We start from the raw sequence: 14,886 nt of genomic DNA, 5'->3' as shown, positions 1-14,886 counted from the left end.
TGGCAATGCCCCAAAGCTGGGTTGGCCCACCCATGAGGCAAGGTGAGGCAGCCGCCTCAGGCAGCAGAATTCACTGGCATAGCAGATCCCGATGTTGATCTTTCTTTCCTGTTCCTAATGTAGAGCTTCCCTCATCTCTTCTTCAGACATCCTTCCTCCTCTTTCTCCAAAAAAAGGGGGGGGGGGTTAAGAGCAGATAGAATCCATAGTGAATATCAATCAAAAGAAGTCCTTTCCTGCTACCACCTCATTCATCATGTCCATCATGTCTTATGGTCCAACCACTTCCATGGTTAGCTTCCTGCTTATGATGTATTTATATAAAAAGATTTCTCCACCACCATGTTGAATCACAGAAACGAAAAAGCTTTACATACCTATTCTCTACAGTAATGTAGATTTGGCAACTGTTTTGGTTTGTTGAGTATGACCCTAAAGCTATTTTTACATTGCAAGTCAACTTCCTTTTACACCTGTTCTTTTCCTCATTCTAGTACTCCTGTATCATTAGTTTGTTCTGAGCCAGTTCCCCTGTGCCTAGGTTTGCATGTAGAAAACTGAGTGATTCTGGATAAATCAGCAGTGTGAGGAGAGATGTATAAATAGACACCTCTCAGGTTGCCTCTGGTAAGTTCCTCCAAGCAACCAGTCAATGAAGCTTTAGAAAAAATGGTGTGGGTGTTGCTCTTAGGTTACAAATGTCTAACATAAATATGTTGAATAACAAAGTTGGTAGCAACTTTTATGCAGTTAGTTTCATGACTGCTACCTCTGTTTAGTTTTGTAACCTGGCATCAAAGTAGTATTGTGCTGTATTCAACTAAATAGTTATGTTAACAGAAACTAGCACAATTCCTGCTTGTGCAATGGAACTTCCCCGTTATTCTCCCCTCCCATTACCCTATGCCCTCCCCAAATCTATCCCAGTGGGTTGGGACAATGCCTTTTTGCAAGGGGTGAGGGGAGATCCTTCTATCAGACCAGCAGAAATGCTTATACAGTACTTACAGGACAATTTCCTTAGTGCCATGTTGAATGCAATGCAATCACCAAATGCAAAACACTAAAGAATTTGTAGTATTAACTTTATTTTATGGCTATAAACAGTGATCATAGTGTGTCTTTATCAAAGTTGAGCTGATTGACTACAGTCCAGTCCAAAAAAACCTTATTGTTGTTATTTAGTCGTTTAGTCATGCCCGACTCCTCGTGACCCCATGGACCAAAGCATGCCAGGCACTCCTGTCTTCCACTGCCTCCCGCAGTTTGGTCAGACTCATGTTTGTAGCTTCGAGAGCACTGTCCAACCACCTCGTCCTTTGTCGTCCCCTTCTCCTTGTGCCCTCAATCTTTCCCAACATCAGGGTCTTTTCCAGGGAGTCTTCTCTTCTCATGAGGTGGCCAAAGTATTGGAGCCTCAACTTCAGGATTTGTCCTTCCAGTGAGCACTCAGGGCTGATTTCCTTAAGAATGGATCGGTTTGATCTTCTTGCAGTCCATGGGACTCTCAAGAGTCTTCTCCAGCACCATAATTCAAAAGCATCTATTCTTTGGTGATCAGCCTTCTTTATGGTCCAGCTCTCACTTCCATACATCACTACTGGGGAAACCATGGCTTTAACTATACGGACCTTTGTTGGCAAGGTGATGTCTCTGCTTTTAAAGATGCTGTCTAGGTTTGCCATCGCCTTTCTCCCAAGAAGCAGGGGTCTTTTAATTTCGTGACTGCTGTCACCATCTGCAGTGATCATGGAACCCAAGAAAGTAAAATCTCTCACTGCCTCCATTTCTTCCCCTTCTATTTGCCAGGAGGTGATGGGCCCAGTGGCCATGATCTTCGCTTTTGTGATGTTGAGCTTCAGACCATATTTTGCACTCTCCTCTTTCACCCACATTGAAAGGTTCTTTAATTCCTCCTCACTTTCTGCCATCAAGGTTGTGTCATCTGCATATCTGAGGCTGTTGATATTTTTTCCGGCGATCTTAATTCCGGCTTGGGATTCATCCAGCCCAGCCTTTCACATGATGAATTCTGCATATAAGTTAAATAAGCAGGGAGACAATATACAGCCTTGCCGTACTCCTTTCCCAATTTTGAACCAATCAGTTGTTCCATATCCAGTTGTAACTGTAGCTTCTTGTCCCACATAGAGATTTCTCAGGAGACAGATGAGGTGATCAGGCACTCCCATTTCTTTAAGAACCTGCCATAGTTTGCTGTGGTTGACACAGTCAAAGGCTTTTGCATAGTCAATGAAGCAGAAGTAGATGTCTTTCTGGAACTCTCTAGCTTTCTCCATAATCCAGCGCATGTTTGCAATTTGGTCTCTGGTTCCTCTGCCCCTTCAAAATCCAGCTTGCACATCTGGGAGTTCTCGGTCCACATACTGCTTAAGCCTGCCTTGTAGAATAAGATTAATAGAAATTATTAATTTGTAGATTAATAGAAAACCTTATTAATCTCATACAATTTTTAATGGTGTCTTTTATCACGAGTTGAGATTTTGGGGATTTAATGCTAAACTGTAGTTTATCATTGCATGAATGAGTCTCAGCAGGAACCGGGCTCACACCATCCCTTCTTCCCCGCTTTGACACAGCTATGTGGAAGAGATTGGATGTTTCCATGTTTAAGCTAACTAGAGTTCCTGATTAAGATCCAAATTTGGGGAACTTTGGTTAGTTTTAAACAAGCCAGGAACAAACTCTGGTTTATGATCTGGTTGGTTCTCAAACCATAGTTTGAATCGGCCTTCCTTGCATTTGAACTGATAGGAGTGATAGAAAAGCTGGACAGCCCTCTATATTCTGTGAAAAGCGGGATGTGAATAAAGAAACCACTCAATCCAGACAAGACAGATCCACTAATAATTAGGAATTTAGGGGTCTGGGGAAGTGGTACACAGCCTTTTCTAGATGAGGTTGCACTTCCTCTTAAAGAGCAGGTTTGTAGCTCAGAAGTACTGTTAGGTTTGGCTGTTAACGGTGAATGTTCACATTGCTTCTGGGGGAGAAAGCTCTTGTGTGCCAGCTACAGGTTTATTACCATGATCTATGTTCTTGTAAGATCCAGGGTAAATGATCTGCAGTGCATAAGGCTGAAAACTGTTTGAAAACTTCAGCTGCATCAGAACATGGCATCTAGATAACTGTCCATAACAAGTTAGTCTGAACATATTTTACCTGTAGTAAAAGGACTTCCCATTTAAGCATCCAAATAAAACAAACATTTTTCTGTAATTGGTCGGTATTTTATCAGCTTCATTCATATATATATATTGCCCTTAGAAATGAACATGGATGTTAAGTTTGTTTGTTTTTTATTCCACCCTCTGTACACAACAACTTATAAAAGTTGTTGTATACAGTTGTTGTATATAAAAGTAATTCAGCTATCCCACCAATCCTCTGGCCACCAAGCCACTCTGCTTTCCTTTCAGGTCTTCTTTCTTCCCCCTTGATCTTCTTCCACTTCTGTTGCCTTCTCCTGGCTGTCCATCACAATCTCCGGTTGTACACCCTTCAACCATATAGTCAGCTCCTAGCCATATATACACTTATTCTGGCCACTCTAGCCCAACCCCAGCCAAATTCAAAACTTGTACCCACCAATCAGAACATGCCGAACTTCTGATAGGTTTGATTGAATCATAGGAAGAAACCTAGTTTGGAACTAAATTGAATGAAAGCTTAAATTAGGAGAATTGTACTTTCTTTATACTTTATACCTTATACTCTCCAAGATTTTGTTATAGAAAGGTTGTCCTTTTCAAGTGCGGCATTATGATGCCCTTGTTCTCACACCAAAGTTCACTGCCCTAGTGCCTCTGTCATCCCTTGTATGTCATACATTGCTTGAAGACTTTATTTACCCACTTTATTTCTTTACTCAGCAAGATATTGTCTACCATAAAACTTTTATTGTTGCCATCCTCATGCCTTGAGACCTTGTGGTGAAGGGTGGGTAAGGAATATAATTAAATAAAGAAACTGATTGCAGGGGGAAGGGAAGCTAACAAGAGCCGAGGAGGGTCTGGTTTCGATTATATCTCCCCCATGGGATAAAGGTGAAAAAAATTATGAGTATTTAAATTGGGAAGAGGTAGAATTTAGCATTGACATATGCTAGAGATTTAGAGAGGCTAGAGCACTATAGGCTAAAGTTCAAGTGCCAAGGACACTTGGTGAAAGATACTACAGTACAGTATATATAAGTGTTTATTTGCTAATGTTAGAAGCTGCTGAGCCAAGATAGATGAACTGGAGTGCTTTGTCTGAGAGGACAACATAGATATGATGGGCATAACATAAGCCTGATGGAATATATTAATTATAGTTGATCCTCTAGAGACCGACAACAAAAGTAAAATAGCTGGTGTCTGTTTTTAAAATGTGAGGCTACCACACAGAGAGCCCCAGTAGCAGAATATTAAGTCCCATCATTAGGCAGATTAATGAAGCACAGGAATAGGCTATTAAACCTTATTTATTCTGTTTGTTCAGCTGCATAAGGCAGCTGACCCCCTTTAACCCCCTTTTCAATAAATACACTACAGACTGCAAAGTAAGTTTGAAATGCTTTACTTACAGTTTCTTAGTCTCAGACATGCATTTTCCTTACACAGCAGCAATAAAATAATGCATGTAAAGCACTCTTAGTAGAAATACAGCAATTATAGTTTCATAGCCTGTAACAGGGGTCAGCAAACTTTTTTCAGCAGGGGGCCGGGGGGCTGGACTATATTTTTTTTGGGGGGGGGGAAATGAACGAATTCCTGTGCCCCACAAGTAACCCAGAGATGCATTTTAAATAAAAGCACACATTCTATTCATGTAAAAACACACTGATTCCTGTACCGTCTGCAAGCCGGATTTAGAAGGCAATTGGGCCAGATCCGGCCCCCGGGCCTTAGTTTGCCTGCCCATGGCCTGGAAGGTACCAGGCTCGTCTGTCTCCATGGCTTGCAGTGAAAGGGGTGGGGGACACTGGAAACAGGCTTCACTTCCTCCCTCTCAAGAGAAGAGGAGGCATAACTTTACTGAGCCTATTCTAGCAGTAAGAACTCAGTGGTCCTTAACTCATTCACATAAAGGTAAAGGAAAAGGTACCCCTGCCCGTACGGGCCAGTTGTGTCCGACTCTAGGGTTGTGCGCCCATCTCACTTAAGAGGCCGGGGGCCAGCACTGTCCGGAGACACTTCCGGGTCACGTGGCCAGCGTGACGAAGCTGCTCTGGCGAGCCGGCACCAGCGCAGCACACGGAAATGCCGTTTACCTTCCCGCTATAAAGCGGTACCTATTTATCTACTTGCACTTAAGAGTGCTTTCGAACTGCTAGGTGGGCAGGAGCTGGGATCTAAAGACGGAGCTCACCCCGCCGCGGGGATTTGAACCGCCAACCATGCGATCGGCAAGCCCTAGGCACTGAGGTTTTACCCACAGCGCCACCCGCGTCCCTAACTCATTCACATACTAACTAGCAAATATGTATTGTTAGGTTTGTTTGCTAAAATCTCCCACACAGACTTCCCAAACTTCCTAAAAATGAGGCTGTGGAAGTTGAAAGCCAAAGTCAAGAGGGTCTAATCTCTCCAAAATACTTGGGGTTGTTTAAAATCACAATATTAGAAGCTCAGCTAGACTGTATAGAACAGATCAGGAAAGGAACCACCAGGACCAAGAAAAACACAAGTCTTGTCCAAATGAGAGAAACAGAACACAGACTTTGATAAAAGAAATACAAACAAACAATAAGGCATGCTAAAAAAGAATTTGAGGAACATATTGCTAAAAGCATGAGGATACCACCAACTTAAAAATAATAATATCGGGAGACCCGCTAGGGAGGTGGCTGGATGTTTGAATGGCAACTGAGTCAAAGGTATGCTAAAGGAGGAACATAAGATTTGCAGAGAAGCTGTGTGTTTCCGGGTCTCATTTGCAAAGTAAAAACTGACAAATAACCTGGTCCTGATGGCATCAACTCAAGAACTCAGATGTGACATTTCTGATCTTATATCAAAAATATGTAACTTGCCTCTAAGATTAGCCTCTGTACTGAGGACTGGAAGGTGACATGTGTAATGTCACTTTTTAAAAAAGGATCTGGGGGTGAGGAGGATCTAAGAAATGACAGATTGTTTAGTTCTAGAAAAACTGGTGGAAAACATTGTTAAAGATAATATTACAAAGCATTTTGCTGAGCAGAATCAGAATTGCTTCTGCAAAAGAAAGGATTTATCCACACTTGTGTTTTGCCCTGCTCTTTCCAGGCAGAGATCTATGCTTTAATGCTCCATGTCTGAGCCATTTTGTTTTTGGTTTTTGTTCTGAGCTTTCCCCATAAAAACCAGCCCTTTAAAGTTGAATAATAGCAAACACCAATTTCGGTTTTCCACAGATTGATGTTTGCTCCAATTGAACTTTAAAGAGCAGGTTTTTGCAGGGAAAGCTCCAGAGCAAAAAAAAAAAAAGGGGGGGGGACATGGAGCTTTAAATTGCATACCATGTCTGGAAAGAGCAGAGAAAAGATAATTTGGGATAAGCCCTTAGTTCTTTCTTACCAACCTCTTAGCATTCTTTGAGAGTGCCAATTAGTACAGCATATAGATGGTGATCCAGTTGACAATGTGTACTCTGAATACCAGAAAATGTTTGATAAAGTCCCTCACCAGACTTGAGTGAGCTTATCAGTCATGGGACACTCTTATGGAACTAGCTAAGAAACAAGAAGCAAGGAGGAAGAATTTTTTTTCCAGTTATTCCAGCTGAGGGATATGGAAAATGGAGTCTCCCAAGTACAGTGGTACCTCTAGTTGCGGACTCAATCCATTCTGGGGTGCCGTTTGCACCCTGAAAAGTCTGCAACTAGAGTGCCATTTCTGCACACACGAGTGACACAATAGAGCACTTCTGTGCAAAGCGCACAGATCGTTTCTGCACATGCGTGCGCGGCGAACCCAGAAGTAAACACTTCCGGATTTGCCGCATTCGTAACCCGAAAAGACGCAACATGAAGCAGACGCAACACAAGGTATGACTGTATTGGTATTGATGCTTTTTATCTTGTTCATAAACAATCTAGAGTTGGCAGTGAGAAGTGAGGAACACATGTTTGCTGATAGTGCCAAATTATTCAGGGTGGTTAAAACAAAAAGGGATTGGGAGGAGCTCCAAAAGGATTTCTCCAACCTGAGAGGAGGGCCAGTAAAATGGCAAATGTAATTCTATGTAAGGAAGTATGAAGTGATTGATGCATATTGGGACACCTATCCCAATTTCACATATACATTCATAGGGTCTGACCTGGCAGTGGCTGACTAGGAATGAAACCTTGGGATCATAGTGGATAGTTTGATGAATATGTTGATCCTAGTATGAGGGAGCTGTGAAAAAAGCAAATTACCTACATGCTAGGGATCACTAGGGAGGGGATTGAGAATAGAACAGCCAATATCATAATGCCGTTATACAACTATGGTGTGACTACTACACCAACTATGGTGTTAATTACTTCATATAGTTCTGTTTGCTTAACCTTTGGTTGCAAAAGGGCGACCAAAACTTTTGGTTGCAAAAGGGCAACCAATGCTCCAAGGGTTTGGAACATTGCTTCTATGAGGAGAGGTCTCAACATTTGAGGCATTTTAATTTAGGGGAAAGACAGGAAAGTGGGGACATGTTAAAGGGTAAAGGTAAAGGACCCCTGACAGTTAAGTCCAGTCGTGAACGACTCTGGGGTTGTGGCATTCATCTCGCTTTACGGGCTGAGGGAGCCGATGTTTGTCCGCAGTTTTTCCGGGTCATGTGGCCAGCATAACTAAGCCGCTTCTGGCGAAACCAGAGCAGTGCACGGAAGCACTGTTTACCTTCCCGCTGGAATGGTACCTATTTATCTTCTTGCACTTTGACGTGCTTTTGAACTGCTAGGTTGGCAGGAGCAGGGACCGAGCAACGGGAGCTCACCCCGTCATGGGGATTCGAACCGCCGACCTTCTGATCGGCAAGACCTAGTCTCAGTGTTTAAGACCACAGCGCCACCCGCGCCTAGAGAGGGACATGTTAGAAGTATATAAAATCATGCATAGTGTGGATTAAGTGGACAGAGTGAAGTTTCTCTCTCATAAAACTAGAACTTGGGGCAGTCCAATGAAATTGAAAGCTAGAACATTAAGGGCAGGTGAAGTCCTTATTCACACAGAGCATAGTGAAACTAATAAATTTATTCCCACAAGATGACGTGATAGACACCCACTTGGCTATCTTTAAAAGAGGATTAGACACATGGCTGTTGTGAAGGACAGATCCTGGGTCCGCCTCCTGAGTGGAGCTTCAGCCAATCAGGAAAGTAGGCAGTTAGAACCTCACAGTTAGAACTGTGAGGTCATAACCGTCAGCAGGAGCCCAGATGGGGCAGGAGCCCACATGGGGCTTGTCTGTCAGAAGCCCCATCTGGGCTCCTGCCCTTTCTTGTAAAGATCCTAGAAGGGGCTGGGAGTTTTTTTCTCCTAGAATGAGAGCAATTTCCATTCCTTTCTAGGAGGAATGAGTCTATTTAGAGCAGTGGTGTAGCATGGTGGTGGGGCTGTGGGCGGGGCACAGCGCCATAGTGACCTCTGCCCACTGCAGCAGTTGGGAGGGCATGTCCTGCCCCGTCCTGAGCTGTTGTGTCCTTCTCATCGCCCTCCAGCTTGGGGGTTGGCTGAGAAGGATGCAACAGGCATGGGCCATGGCCCTCCGAGCCCAGCACTGCTTTTGAGAGCTGCACTGCTTGGAGGGAGGGTGTCGTGAGTTGTGTCCTCCTCATGGTGTCCTCCAGCTGGGGGGTGACAGAAGGACACAACAGACAGAGGCCCCGGGTCCTGCGAGCATGCCTGTTGCACCCTTCTCAGCCGCTTCCCAGCTGGAGGGTGGCGTGGGAAGGACACAACAGCTCACGGTCTGCTCTCCCTGCAAGCAGCGCAGCTCGCAAAAGCAGTGCTGGGCTCGCAGGGGCCAGGGCCCATGCCTGTTGCATTCTTCACAGCCACCCCCCAAGCTGGAAGGCGATGAGAAGGACGCAACAGCTCAGGACGGGGCAGGGCATGGTCCCCACCCCAACTGCTGCAGTGGGCAGAGGTCACTATGGCGCTGTGCCCCGCCCACAGCCCCACCACCATGCTACACCGCTGCTCTGAATAGACTCATTCCTCCTAGGATGGAAATTGCTCTTATTCTAGGAATAAAAAGCTCCCGGCCCCCACGGTGTGCCCTGATGCGGGTGTGCTGCTGATGTTGCCTGCCCCAGGCACAGTCAGGAAATGCTCTGCCTCTGATTCAGGGACAGGTTTAAGGTAAGAATTTTAAGGAAATTCTTCACTATCTCTGTATATTAAGCTATACCTTTCATTGAGGGGAAGTGTTCTAGCTTTCCCCCCAAATGTGCCTCCTTCTTACTTTGATGCTCTGGGTAACAGATAAACGTTAACATGGTTTCTCCTTGCCACATCTTGCTGCTGGCTACTATTAAGAAGTGATGCCCCATGCAGATAATAACAGACCTCTCAATTGTTCTGACAGGGAGACTCTTAAGTTTTAAAACCACCCCAAAATTGGATCATATTTATTGATGGAAGTTGCTACAGCTGTCAGTGGTACTAGCGATGATGACTGGTGTGCCTCCACTGTCAGAGGCAGATGTTGTACTCAGTTTCTGCTTGTGTGCTTTTCATAGGACTCTGGTTGGCCACTGTGAGACCAGGAAGCTGCGCTAGATGGTCTGCTCCAGCAGGGCTTTTCTTATGTTCTTACAGTTTGCTAGTTTGAATGTAGCTGCAAGCTACAGTTTGTGCTATACAGTGGTCCTTGGTTTATAACTTAATCCTGTCCGGAAGTCCGTTCTTAAACCAAGGCGTGCTTTCCCATAGCAGCGGGGGACTCAATTTACAAATGGAACACACTCAACAGGAAGTGAAACATGTTCTGCTTCCAAGGCAAAGTTCACAAACCAAAACACCTACTTCCGGGTTTGCAGCGTTCTTCATCCAAGTTGTTCATAAACTAAGCCAGGCAGCCCCAAACTCGGTCCTCCAGCTGTTTTGGGACTACAATTCCCATCATCCCTGACCACTGGTCCTGTTAGCTAGGGATGATGGGAGTTGTAGTCCTAAAACAGCTGGAGGACCGAGTTTGGGGATGCCTGAACTAAGCTGTTCTTAAACCAAGGTACCACTGTATTGTATTGCTGAGGTTGAAGGCAGTGTCTGAACATGAAGAACAGTAAAAAATAATCTTTAGTTCAGGGCAACTGGCAGTTCCTCAGCCAGTACAGAAGCTAGTTGGACTGATGAAGCAGAATACTCTCGTTTGTTGGCCCCAATATACATGGCAATGAAGGCGGAGATCACTTTCTTTAATAATCTCTTCCAATATGACTCTTTCTGTTTAAGATCTTTAGTAGTGATTTTTAAAAACAGAACGGTAACATGATCTTTTCTTTCATGAATAGGAACCTTTTGGACCGAGACACATTTTCAAAATCTGATCCAAGTAAGTATAACATTTATTTGTTAATGAAATTTTCAATTTCCTATTCACCTCTCACAATGTTTTCTTTTAGATTAAGATGAATTATGCAAGGGACTAGATGAAAGGTTAATTAGCCAGTAATCTTTAATGATAATTTTTGCTACTGGTTCTTGTGTAAGTAAATCAGTTCCCTGGTACTATAAAGCCAGGGCTGCAATGAAGCCAACCTTGCATCCTTCTGATATGGTTTTTCCTTTACCACTAACACTGAATAATTCTTTTGAGTGATGGATGCATAAATAAAAACTGAATATTTGCTAAATGAGGAGTTTAAAATAGTTTCTGTTTGGAAAATTAAAGAAAATAATGAACTTTGAAGAAAGCCTTGTTCTCTTCATTGCTAGTAGAAGTGCATATGCATTTTTCTTGGGCGTGGTGAACAAACTAGAAGAGCCAACCTTTTAATACCAGAATATTAAATGTCTGGAAGACAAGGAGATATTTCCTCCATTGTTCTTAAATGGTTTCCCAGTTAGGAGGATGTTGGTGAAAGAAGTGTCTTAAAAAAAAAAAAGTTTTGTAATTTCAGCTGATAGGGCTAAAATATTCTGTAGCTGTTAAACTTGAAACAGGTTTCCTTCTACTTATGGTTTGTTAGATCTGATGTATATGGTCAGGAATAACAGCTAGACTGTATGACATAGTATTCAAGTAAGACAGTGTTTGAATGCTGGATCGTATTGTGAAGTTTCATTAAACATGAAGCACGATCTCAGACAGCTTATAACTCCTAAATGGACTCTGATGTCTTATGTAATATTTTAACGTTTGCCTAATATCTGTAGCATTATAGCTTTGAGTATTAGTTGTAATGGAAAAGTTAAACAGAATATATGAAATTGATCACATTCTTCTTTTTTGTCCCCACAGTCTGTGTTTTGTATACCCAAGGTATGGGAAATAAGGAATGGAGAGAGGTAAAGCTTTTTGCTGTTGCATTTATATATGTATATATATGCAATATATATATATTGTTGCATGCCACCCAAATCTCAGAGCAGTGCGAGATTACTAGTAACCCTAGTAATCTTACCCAGGGTTCATGTTTGCTTTGGAATGAGGTACAGAAGAGACTGTGGTTCCATTATGATGTATGGTTTATTTACACATCTATACAACCTGAGCCTGCAATGGAGGGATCACAGCATTAACACCCCAAGAGGGCCTTACTTCCTCCGTAGTGATAGCCTTGAACTCAAACAGAAATTGAACATTGCTCTGTCTGGCATCCCAGCTTCTAGCTCAGAGGCCAGCAAACTTTTTCAGCAGGGAGCCAGTCCACTGTCCCTCAGACCTTGTAGGGGGCCAGACTATATTTTTTTTCGGGGGGGGGGAATGAATGAATTCCTATGCCCCACAAATAACCCAGAGATGCATTTTAAATAAAAGCACACATTCTGCTCATGTAAAAACACCAGGCAGGCCTCACAAATAACCCAGAGATGCATTTTAAATAAAAGGGCATTCTACTCATGTAAAAACATGGTGATTCCCAGACTGTTTGCGGGCCAGATTTAGAAGGCAATTGGGCTGGATCTGGCCCCCGGGCCTTAGTTTGCCTACCCATGTTCTAGCTCATATCACTCAACTCTCAATTCTGCCCTTTGTCTTTCTAAGGCAGTTCAGGGAATAAATGGGCAGCCCACCCATTTGTCGTCTGGTGCCTTTGTTCCCTTCACAGCACATTACCTAGGCTATCACAGTACCAGGAAGCTAGCCTGGCTATTCCAGGAATTAGAAGGGGGACTAGGCATACCCTCCCCCCAAAAAATCCCCACAGTATATAGCAGTGCTTTTTTGTACTGGTAGAAGGGAAAGCGTGTAGCTTAGTTTCAATAAAAAGTGATAGCTCCAGGTTGTTAATATAGAGACTTGGGGTCACATTTTTTAAAGAGCAATGCATACTGGGCTCATTCACACATCACACAGTAACATAAGTAATGATTTAACATGAATGTGCCTAACTCACCTGTTTTGCTCTTCTCTGATAATATGTGGGAGAAACAAACCATGATTCTTGACATTAGTATTAATGCAGAGATTATGGATACAGACTAACTATGATCTGTAGAGAGGAATCGTTCTTGGCTTAATATGGTTTGTTTCTTAGAAATTCTAGTAGGGAGGAGCAAAGCAGGTGAGATTGGTGTGCTCTATTATGTATGGATTACCTTGATGCGTGAATGAAGGTACTCTGTTCCCAATCCTTGTTATACTACCATAATATGTTTTCTTCTTGCAAGTCATGTTTATTTACTCTGAACTAAGACCCATTGACTGCAGCACAATTAAATATGTTCAGGTACAAATGTGTATCATTGTATTTTCTTTTTCAACGTATTCATGGTTTCCAAGGCTAAAGCCTCAATTGTAAAAATCAGCAAGATGCCTGAAGGTATTATTTCAAAGCCTTCCAATTTGGAGTTCCAGAAATATTAGTATCAGCTGTAAATTTATTCACTGGCTATATTTCTTGGGTTCCTATTGATCCACCTAAGAGCTTGGATTTGCAGCATCTCTGGCAATGACTTAGATTAATTACATTTTCGCACCGGCTGAAAAAGCCAGTCCTGGATTGGCAGGACCTGTCAATGGATAGTGGATATATAGATGCAGGGAAGTAACATCTGACACTTTGCTTCCATTTGCTTTGTGGCACTTTTTATTTATTTATTTAGACCACTTGTATGTGCTTCAGTATCTTCAGCCAAAAAGTCTCCCAGAACGGCTTACAAGACACTCCCTAGACACTCCGCAGGTTTACATTCAAATAAAAAAAATAAAAATACAACACACAAGGGGAAAGGAACAAAGCTCAAAGCTCAGGCTCCAGTTGTTCCTATATTGACCAGCTGGCATAGTTCAGAGGCAGGAGGTATTGTATCCCTGTCCGAGTCCCATTGCCAAGCAAGCAGGGGCTAGGAGTCGCCAAGGAACACTTGTCTGAGAGCAGAATCCACATACAAAGTCAGACAGAGGTCAGGGAATCCAGATGACCACAGAGCCAAGGGTCCAGTCTAGGGATCCAGATAGCAAGCAGCAAGGTAGAACCAGGAACCACAAGTATTGTTTCCGGCATTTGACTGCTGCTGAGAGCTCTGTTTAAGAAGTCCAGAGCCAGCTGGTTCCCATCAGTGCCTTCTCCTCTTGTGTCCTTGAAGGCTGATAATAATAATAATAATAATAATAATAATAATAATAATAATAATAATAATAATTATTATTATTATTATTATTATTATTATTATTTATTTGTACCCCACCCATCTGGTTGGGTTTCCCCAGCCACTCTGGGCGGCTTCCAACAAAGATGAAAGATACACTAAAATGTCACATATTAAAAACTTCCCTGAACAGGGCTGCCTTCAGATGTCTTCTGAATGTCAGGTAGATGTTTATCGCTTTGACATCTGATGGGAGGGCGTTCCACAGGGCGGGCCCCACTACCGAGAAGGCCCTCTACCTGATTCCCTGTAACTTGGCTTCTCGCAATTAGGGAACCGCCAGAAGGCCCTCGGTGCTGGACCTCAGTGTCCGGGCAGAACGATGGGGGAGGAGACGCTCCTTCATCTGCTGATCATCTGCAGGTAGAGTCACTCCCCCTTCAGACTGCTGTTCAGCAGGCAAAGCTACACTAGGTGCTTGATGGAGCTGGGCCTCAAGCAAAGCAGATGCAATGAACCCTGCTTCATCTCTCTCCAAATGAGGCAGTCTGATGAAATGACTGCCCCCAGATGACAGTTGAGGGAGAAAAGGCCTGGTTTGTAATCATAGCTTTAAGCACGCGTCTAGAATCTGTGACAACTGATGTTACTATTACTTGCCAGAGCTTTCTATCCCTTTGATGCCAAATTCCATATTTTTGGAGGCTACAGAAACAGGCGACATTTTTCCACCTTCGCCGCATCAAGCAATTGGTCCCTTACCTTTCCCGCCCCGACCTGGCCACAGTGATCCATGCGATGGTCACCTCCAGGCTTGACTACTGTAATTCGCTCTACGCGGGGCTGCCCTTGAAGCTGTCCTAGAAACTCCAGTGGGTGCAGAGACCCTCACGGGGTCTCTGCCATGGGAGCATATTCACCCAGTGCTTTTCAAGCTGCACTGGCTCCCGGTGAAGTTCAGGGTCAGATTTAAGGTGCTGCTTTTGACCTTTAAAGCCCTTCACGGCCTAGGACCCTCGTACCTACGGGACCGCCTCTCCCCGTATGCCCCATGGAGAGGTCCATAAATAGCAACACCCTAGTGGTCCCGGGCCCTAAGGAAGTTAGATTAGCTTCAACCAGAGCCAGGGCCTTTTCAACACTGGCTCCAGCCTGG

The 14,886-nt window shown here is 43.6% G+C and overlaps 1 protein-coding gene across 4 annotated transcripts in view; it reads left to right on the top strand.

The window, feature by feature from the left end:
* CPNE8 (copine 8) overlaps positions 1-14,886 on the top strand; it is a 63,799-nt gene that overhangs the window by 9,260 nt on the left and 39,653 nt on the right. For 3 of the 4 annotated variants that reach the window (XR_014160509.1, XM_081877971.1, XM_081877972.1), the window contains exons 2-3: positions 10,487-10,527; positions 11,437-11,483. Coding sequence is in view for 3 of the 4 variants with exons in the window: in XM_081877971.1 (XP_081734097.1) it covers positions 10,487-10,527; positions 11,437-11,483 (88 nt within the window). In the remaining variant the exon portion in view is untranslated. Of the gene's footprint in view, positions 1-9,184; positions 9,333-10,486; positions 10,528-11,436; positions 11,484-14,886 lie in introns of those variants that run through there. The other variant, XM_081877973.1, reaches the window with a different exon arrangement.

The sequence above is a fragment of the Podarcis erhardii genome (genome assembly GCF_964252035.2).
Source record: "Podarcis erhardii genome assembly, chromosome: 10".
NCBI lineage: Eukaryota > Metazoa > Chordata > Lepidosauria > Squamata > Lacertidae > Podarcis > Podarcis erhardii.
This window is presented reverse-complemented; position numbering and strand designations above follow the sequence as displayed.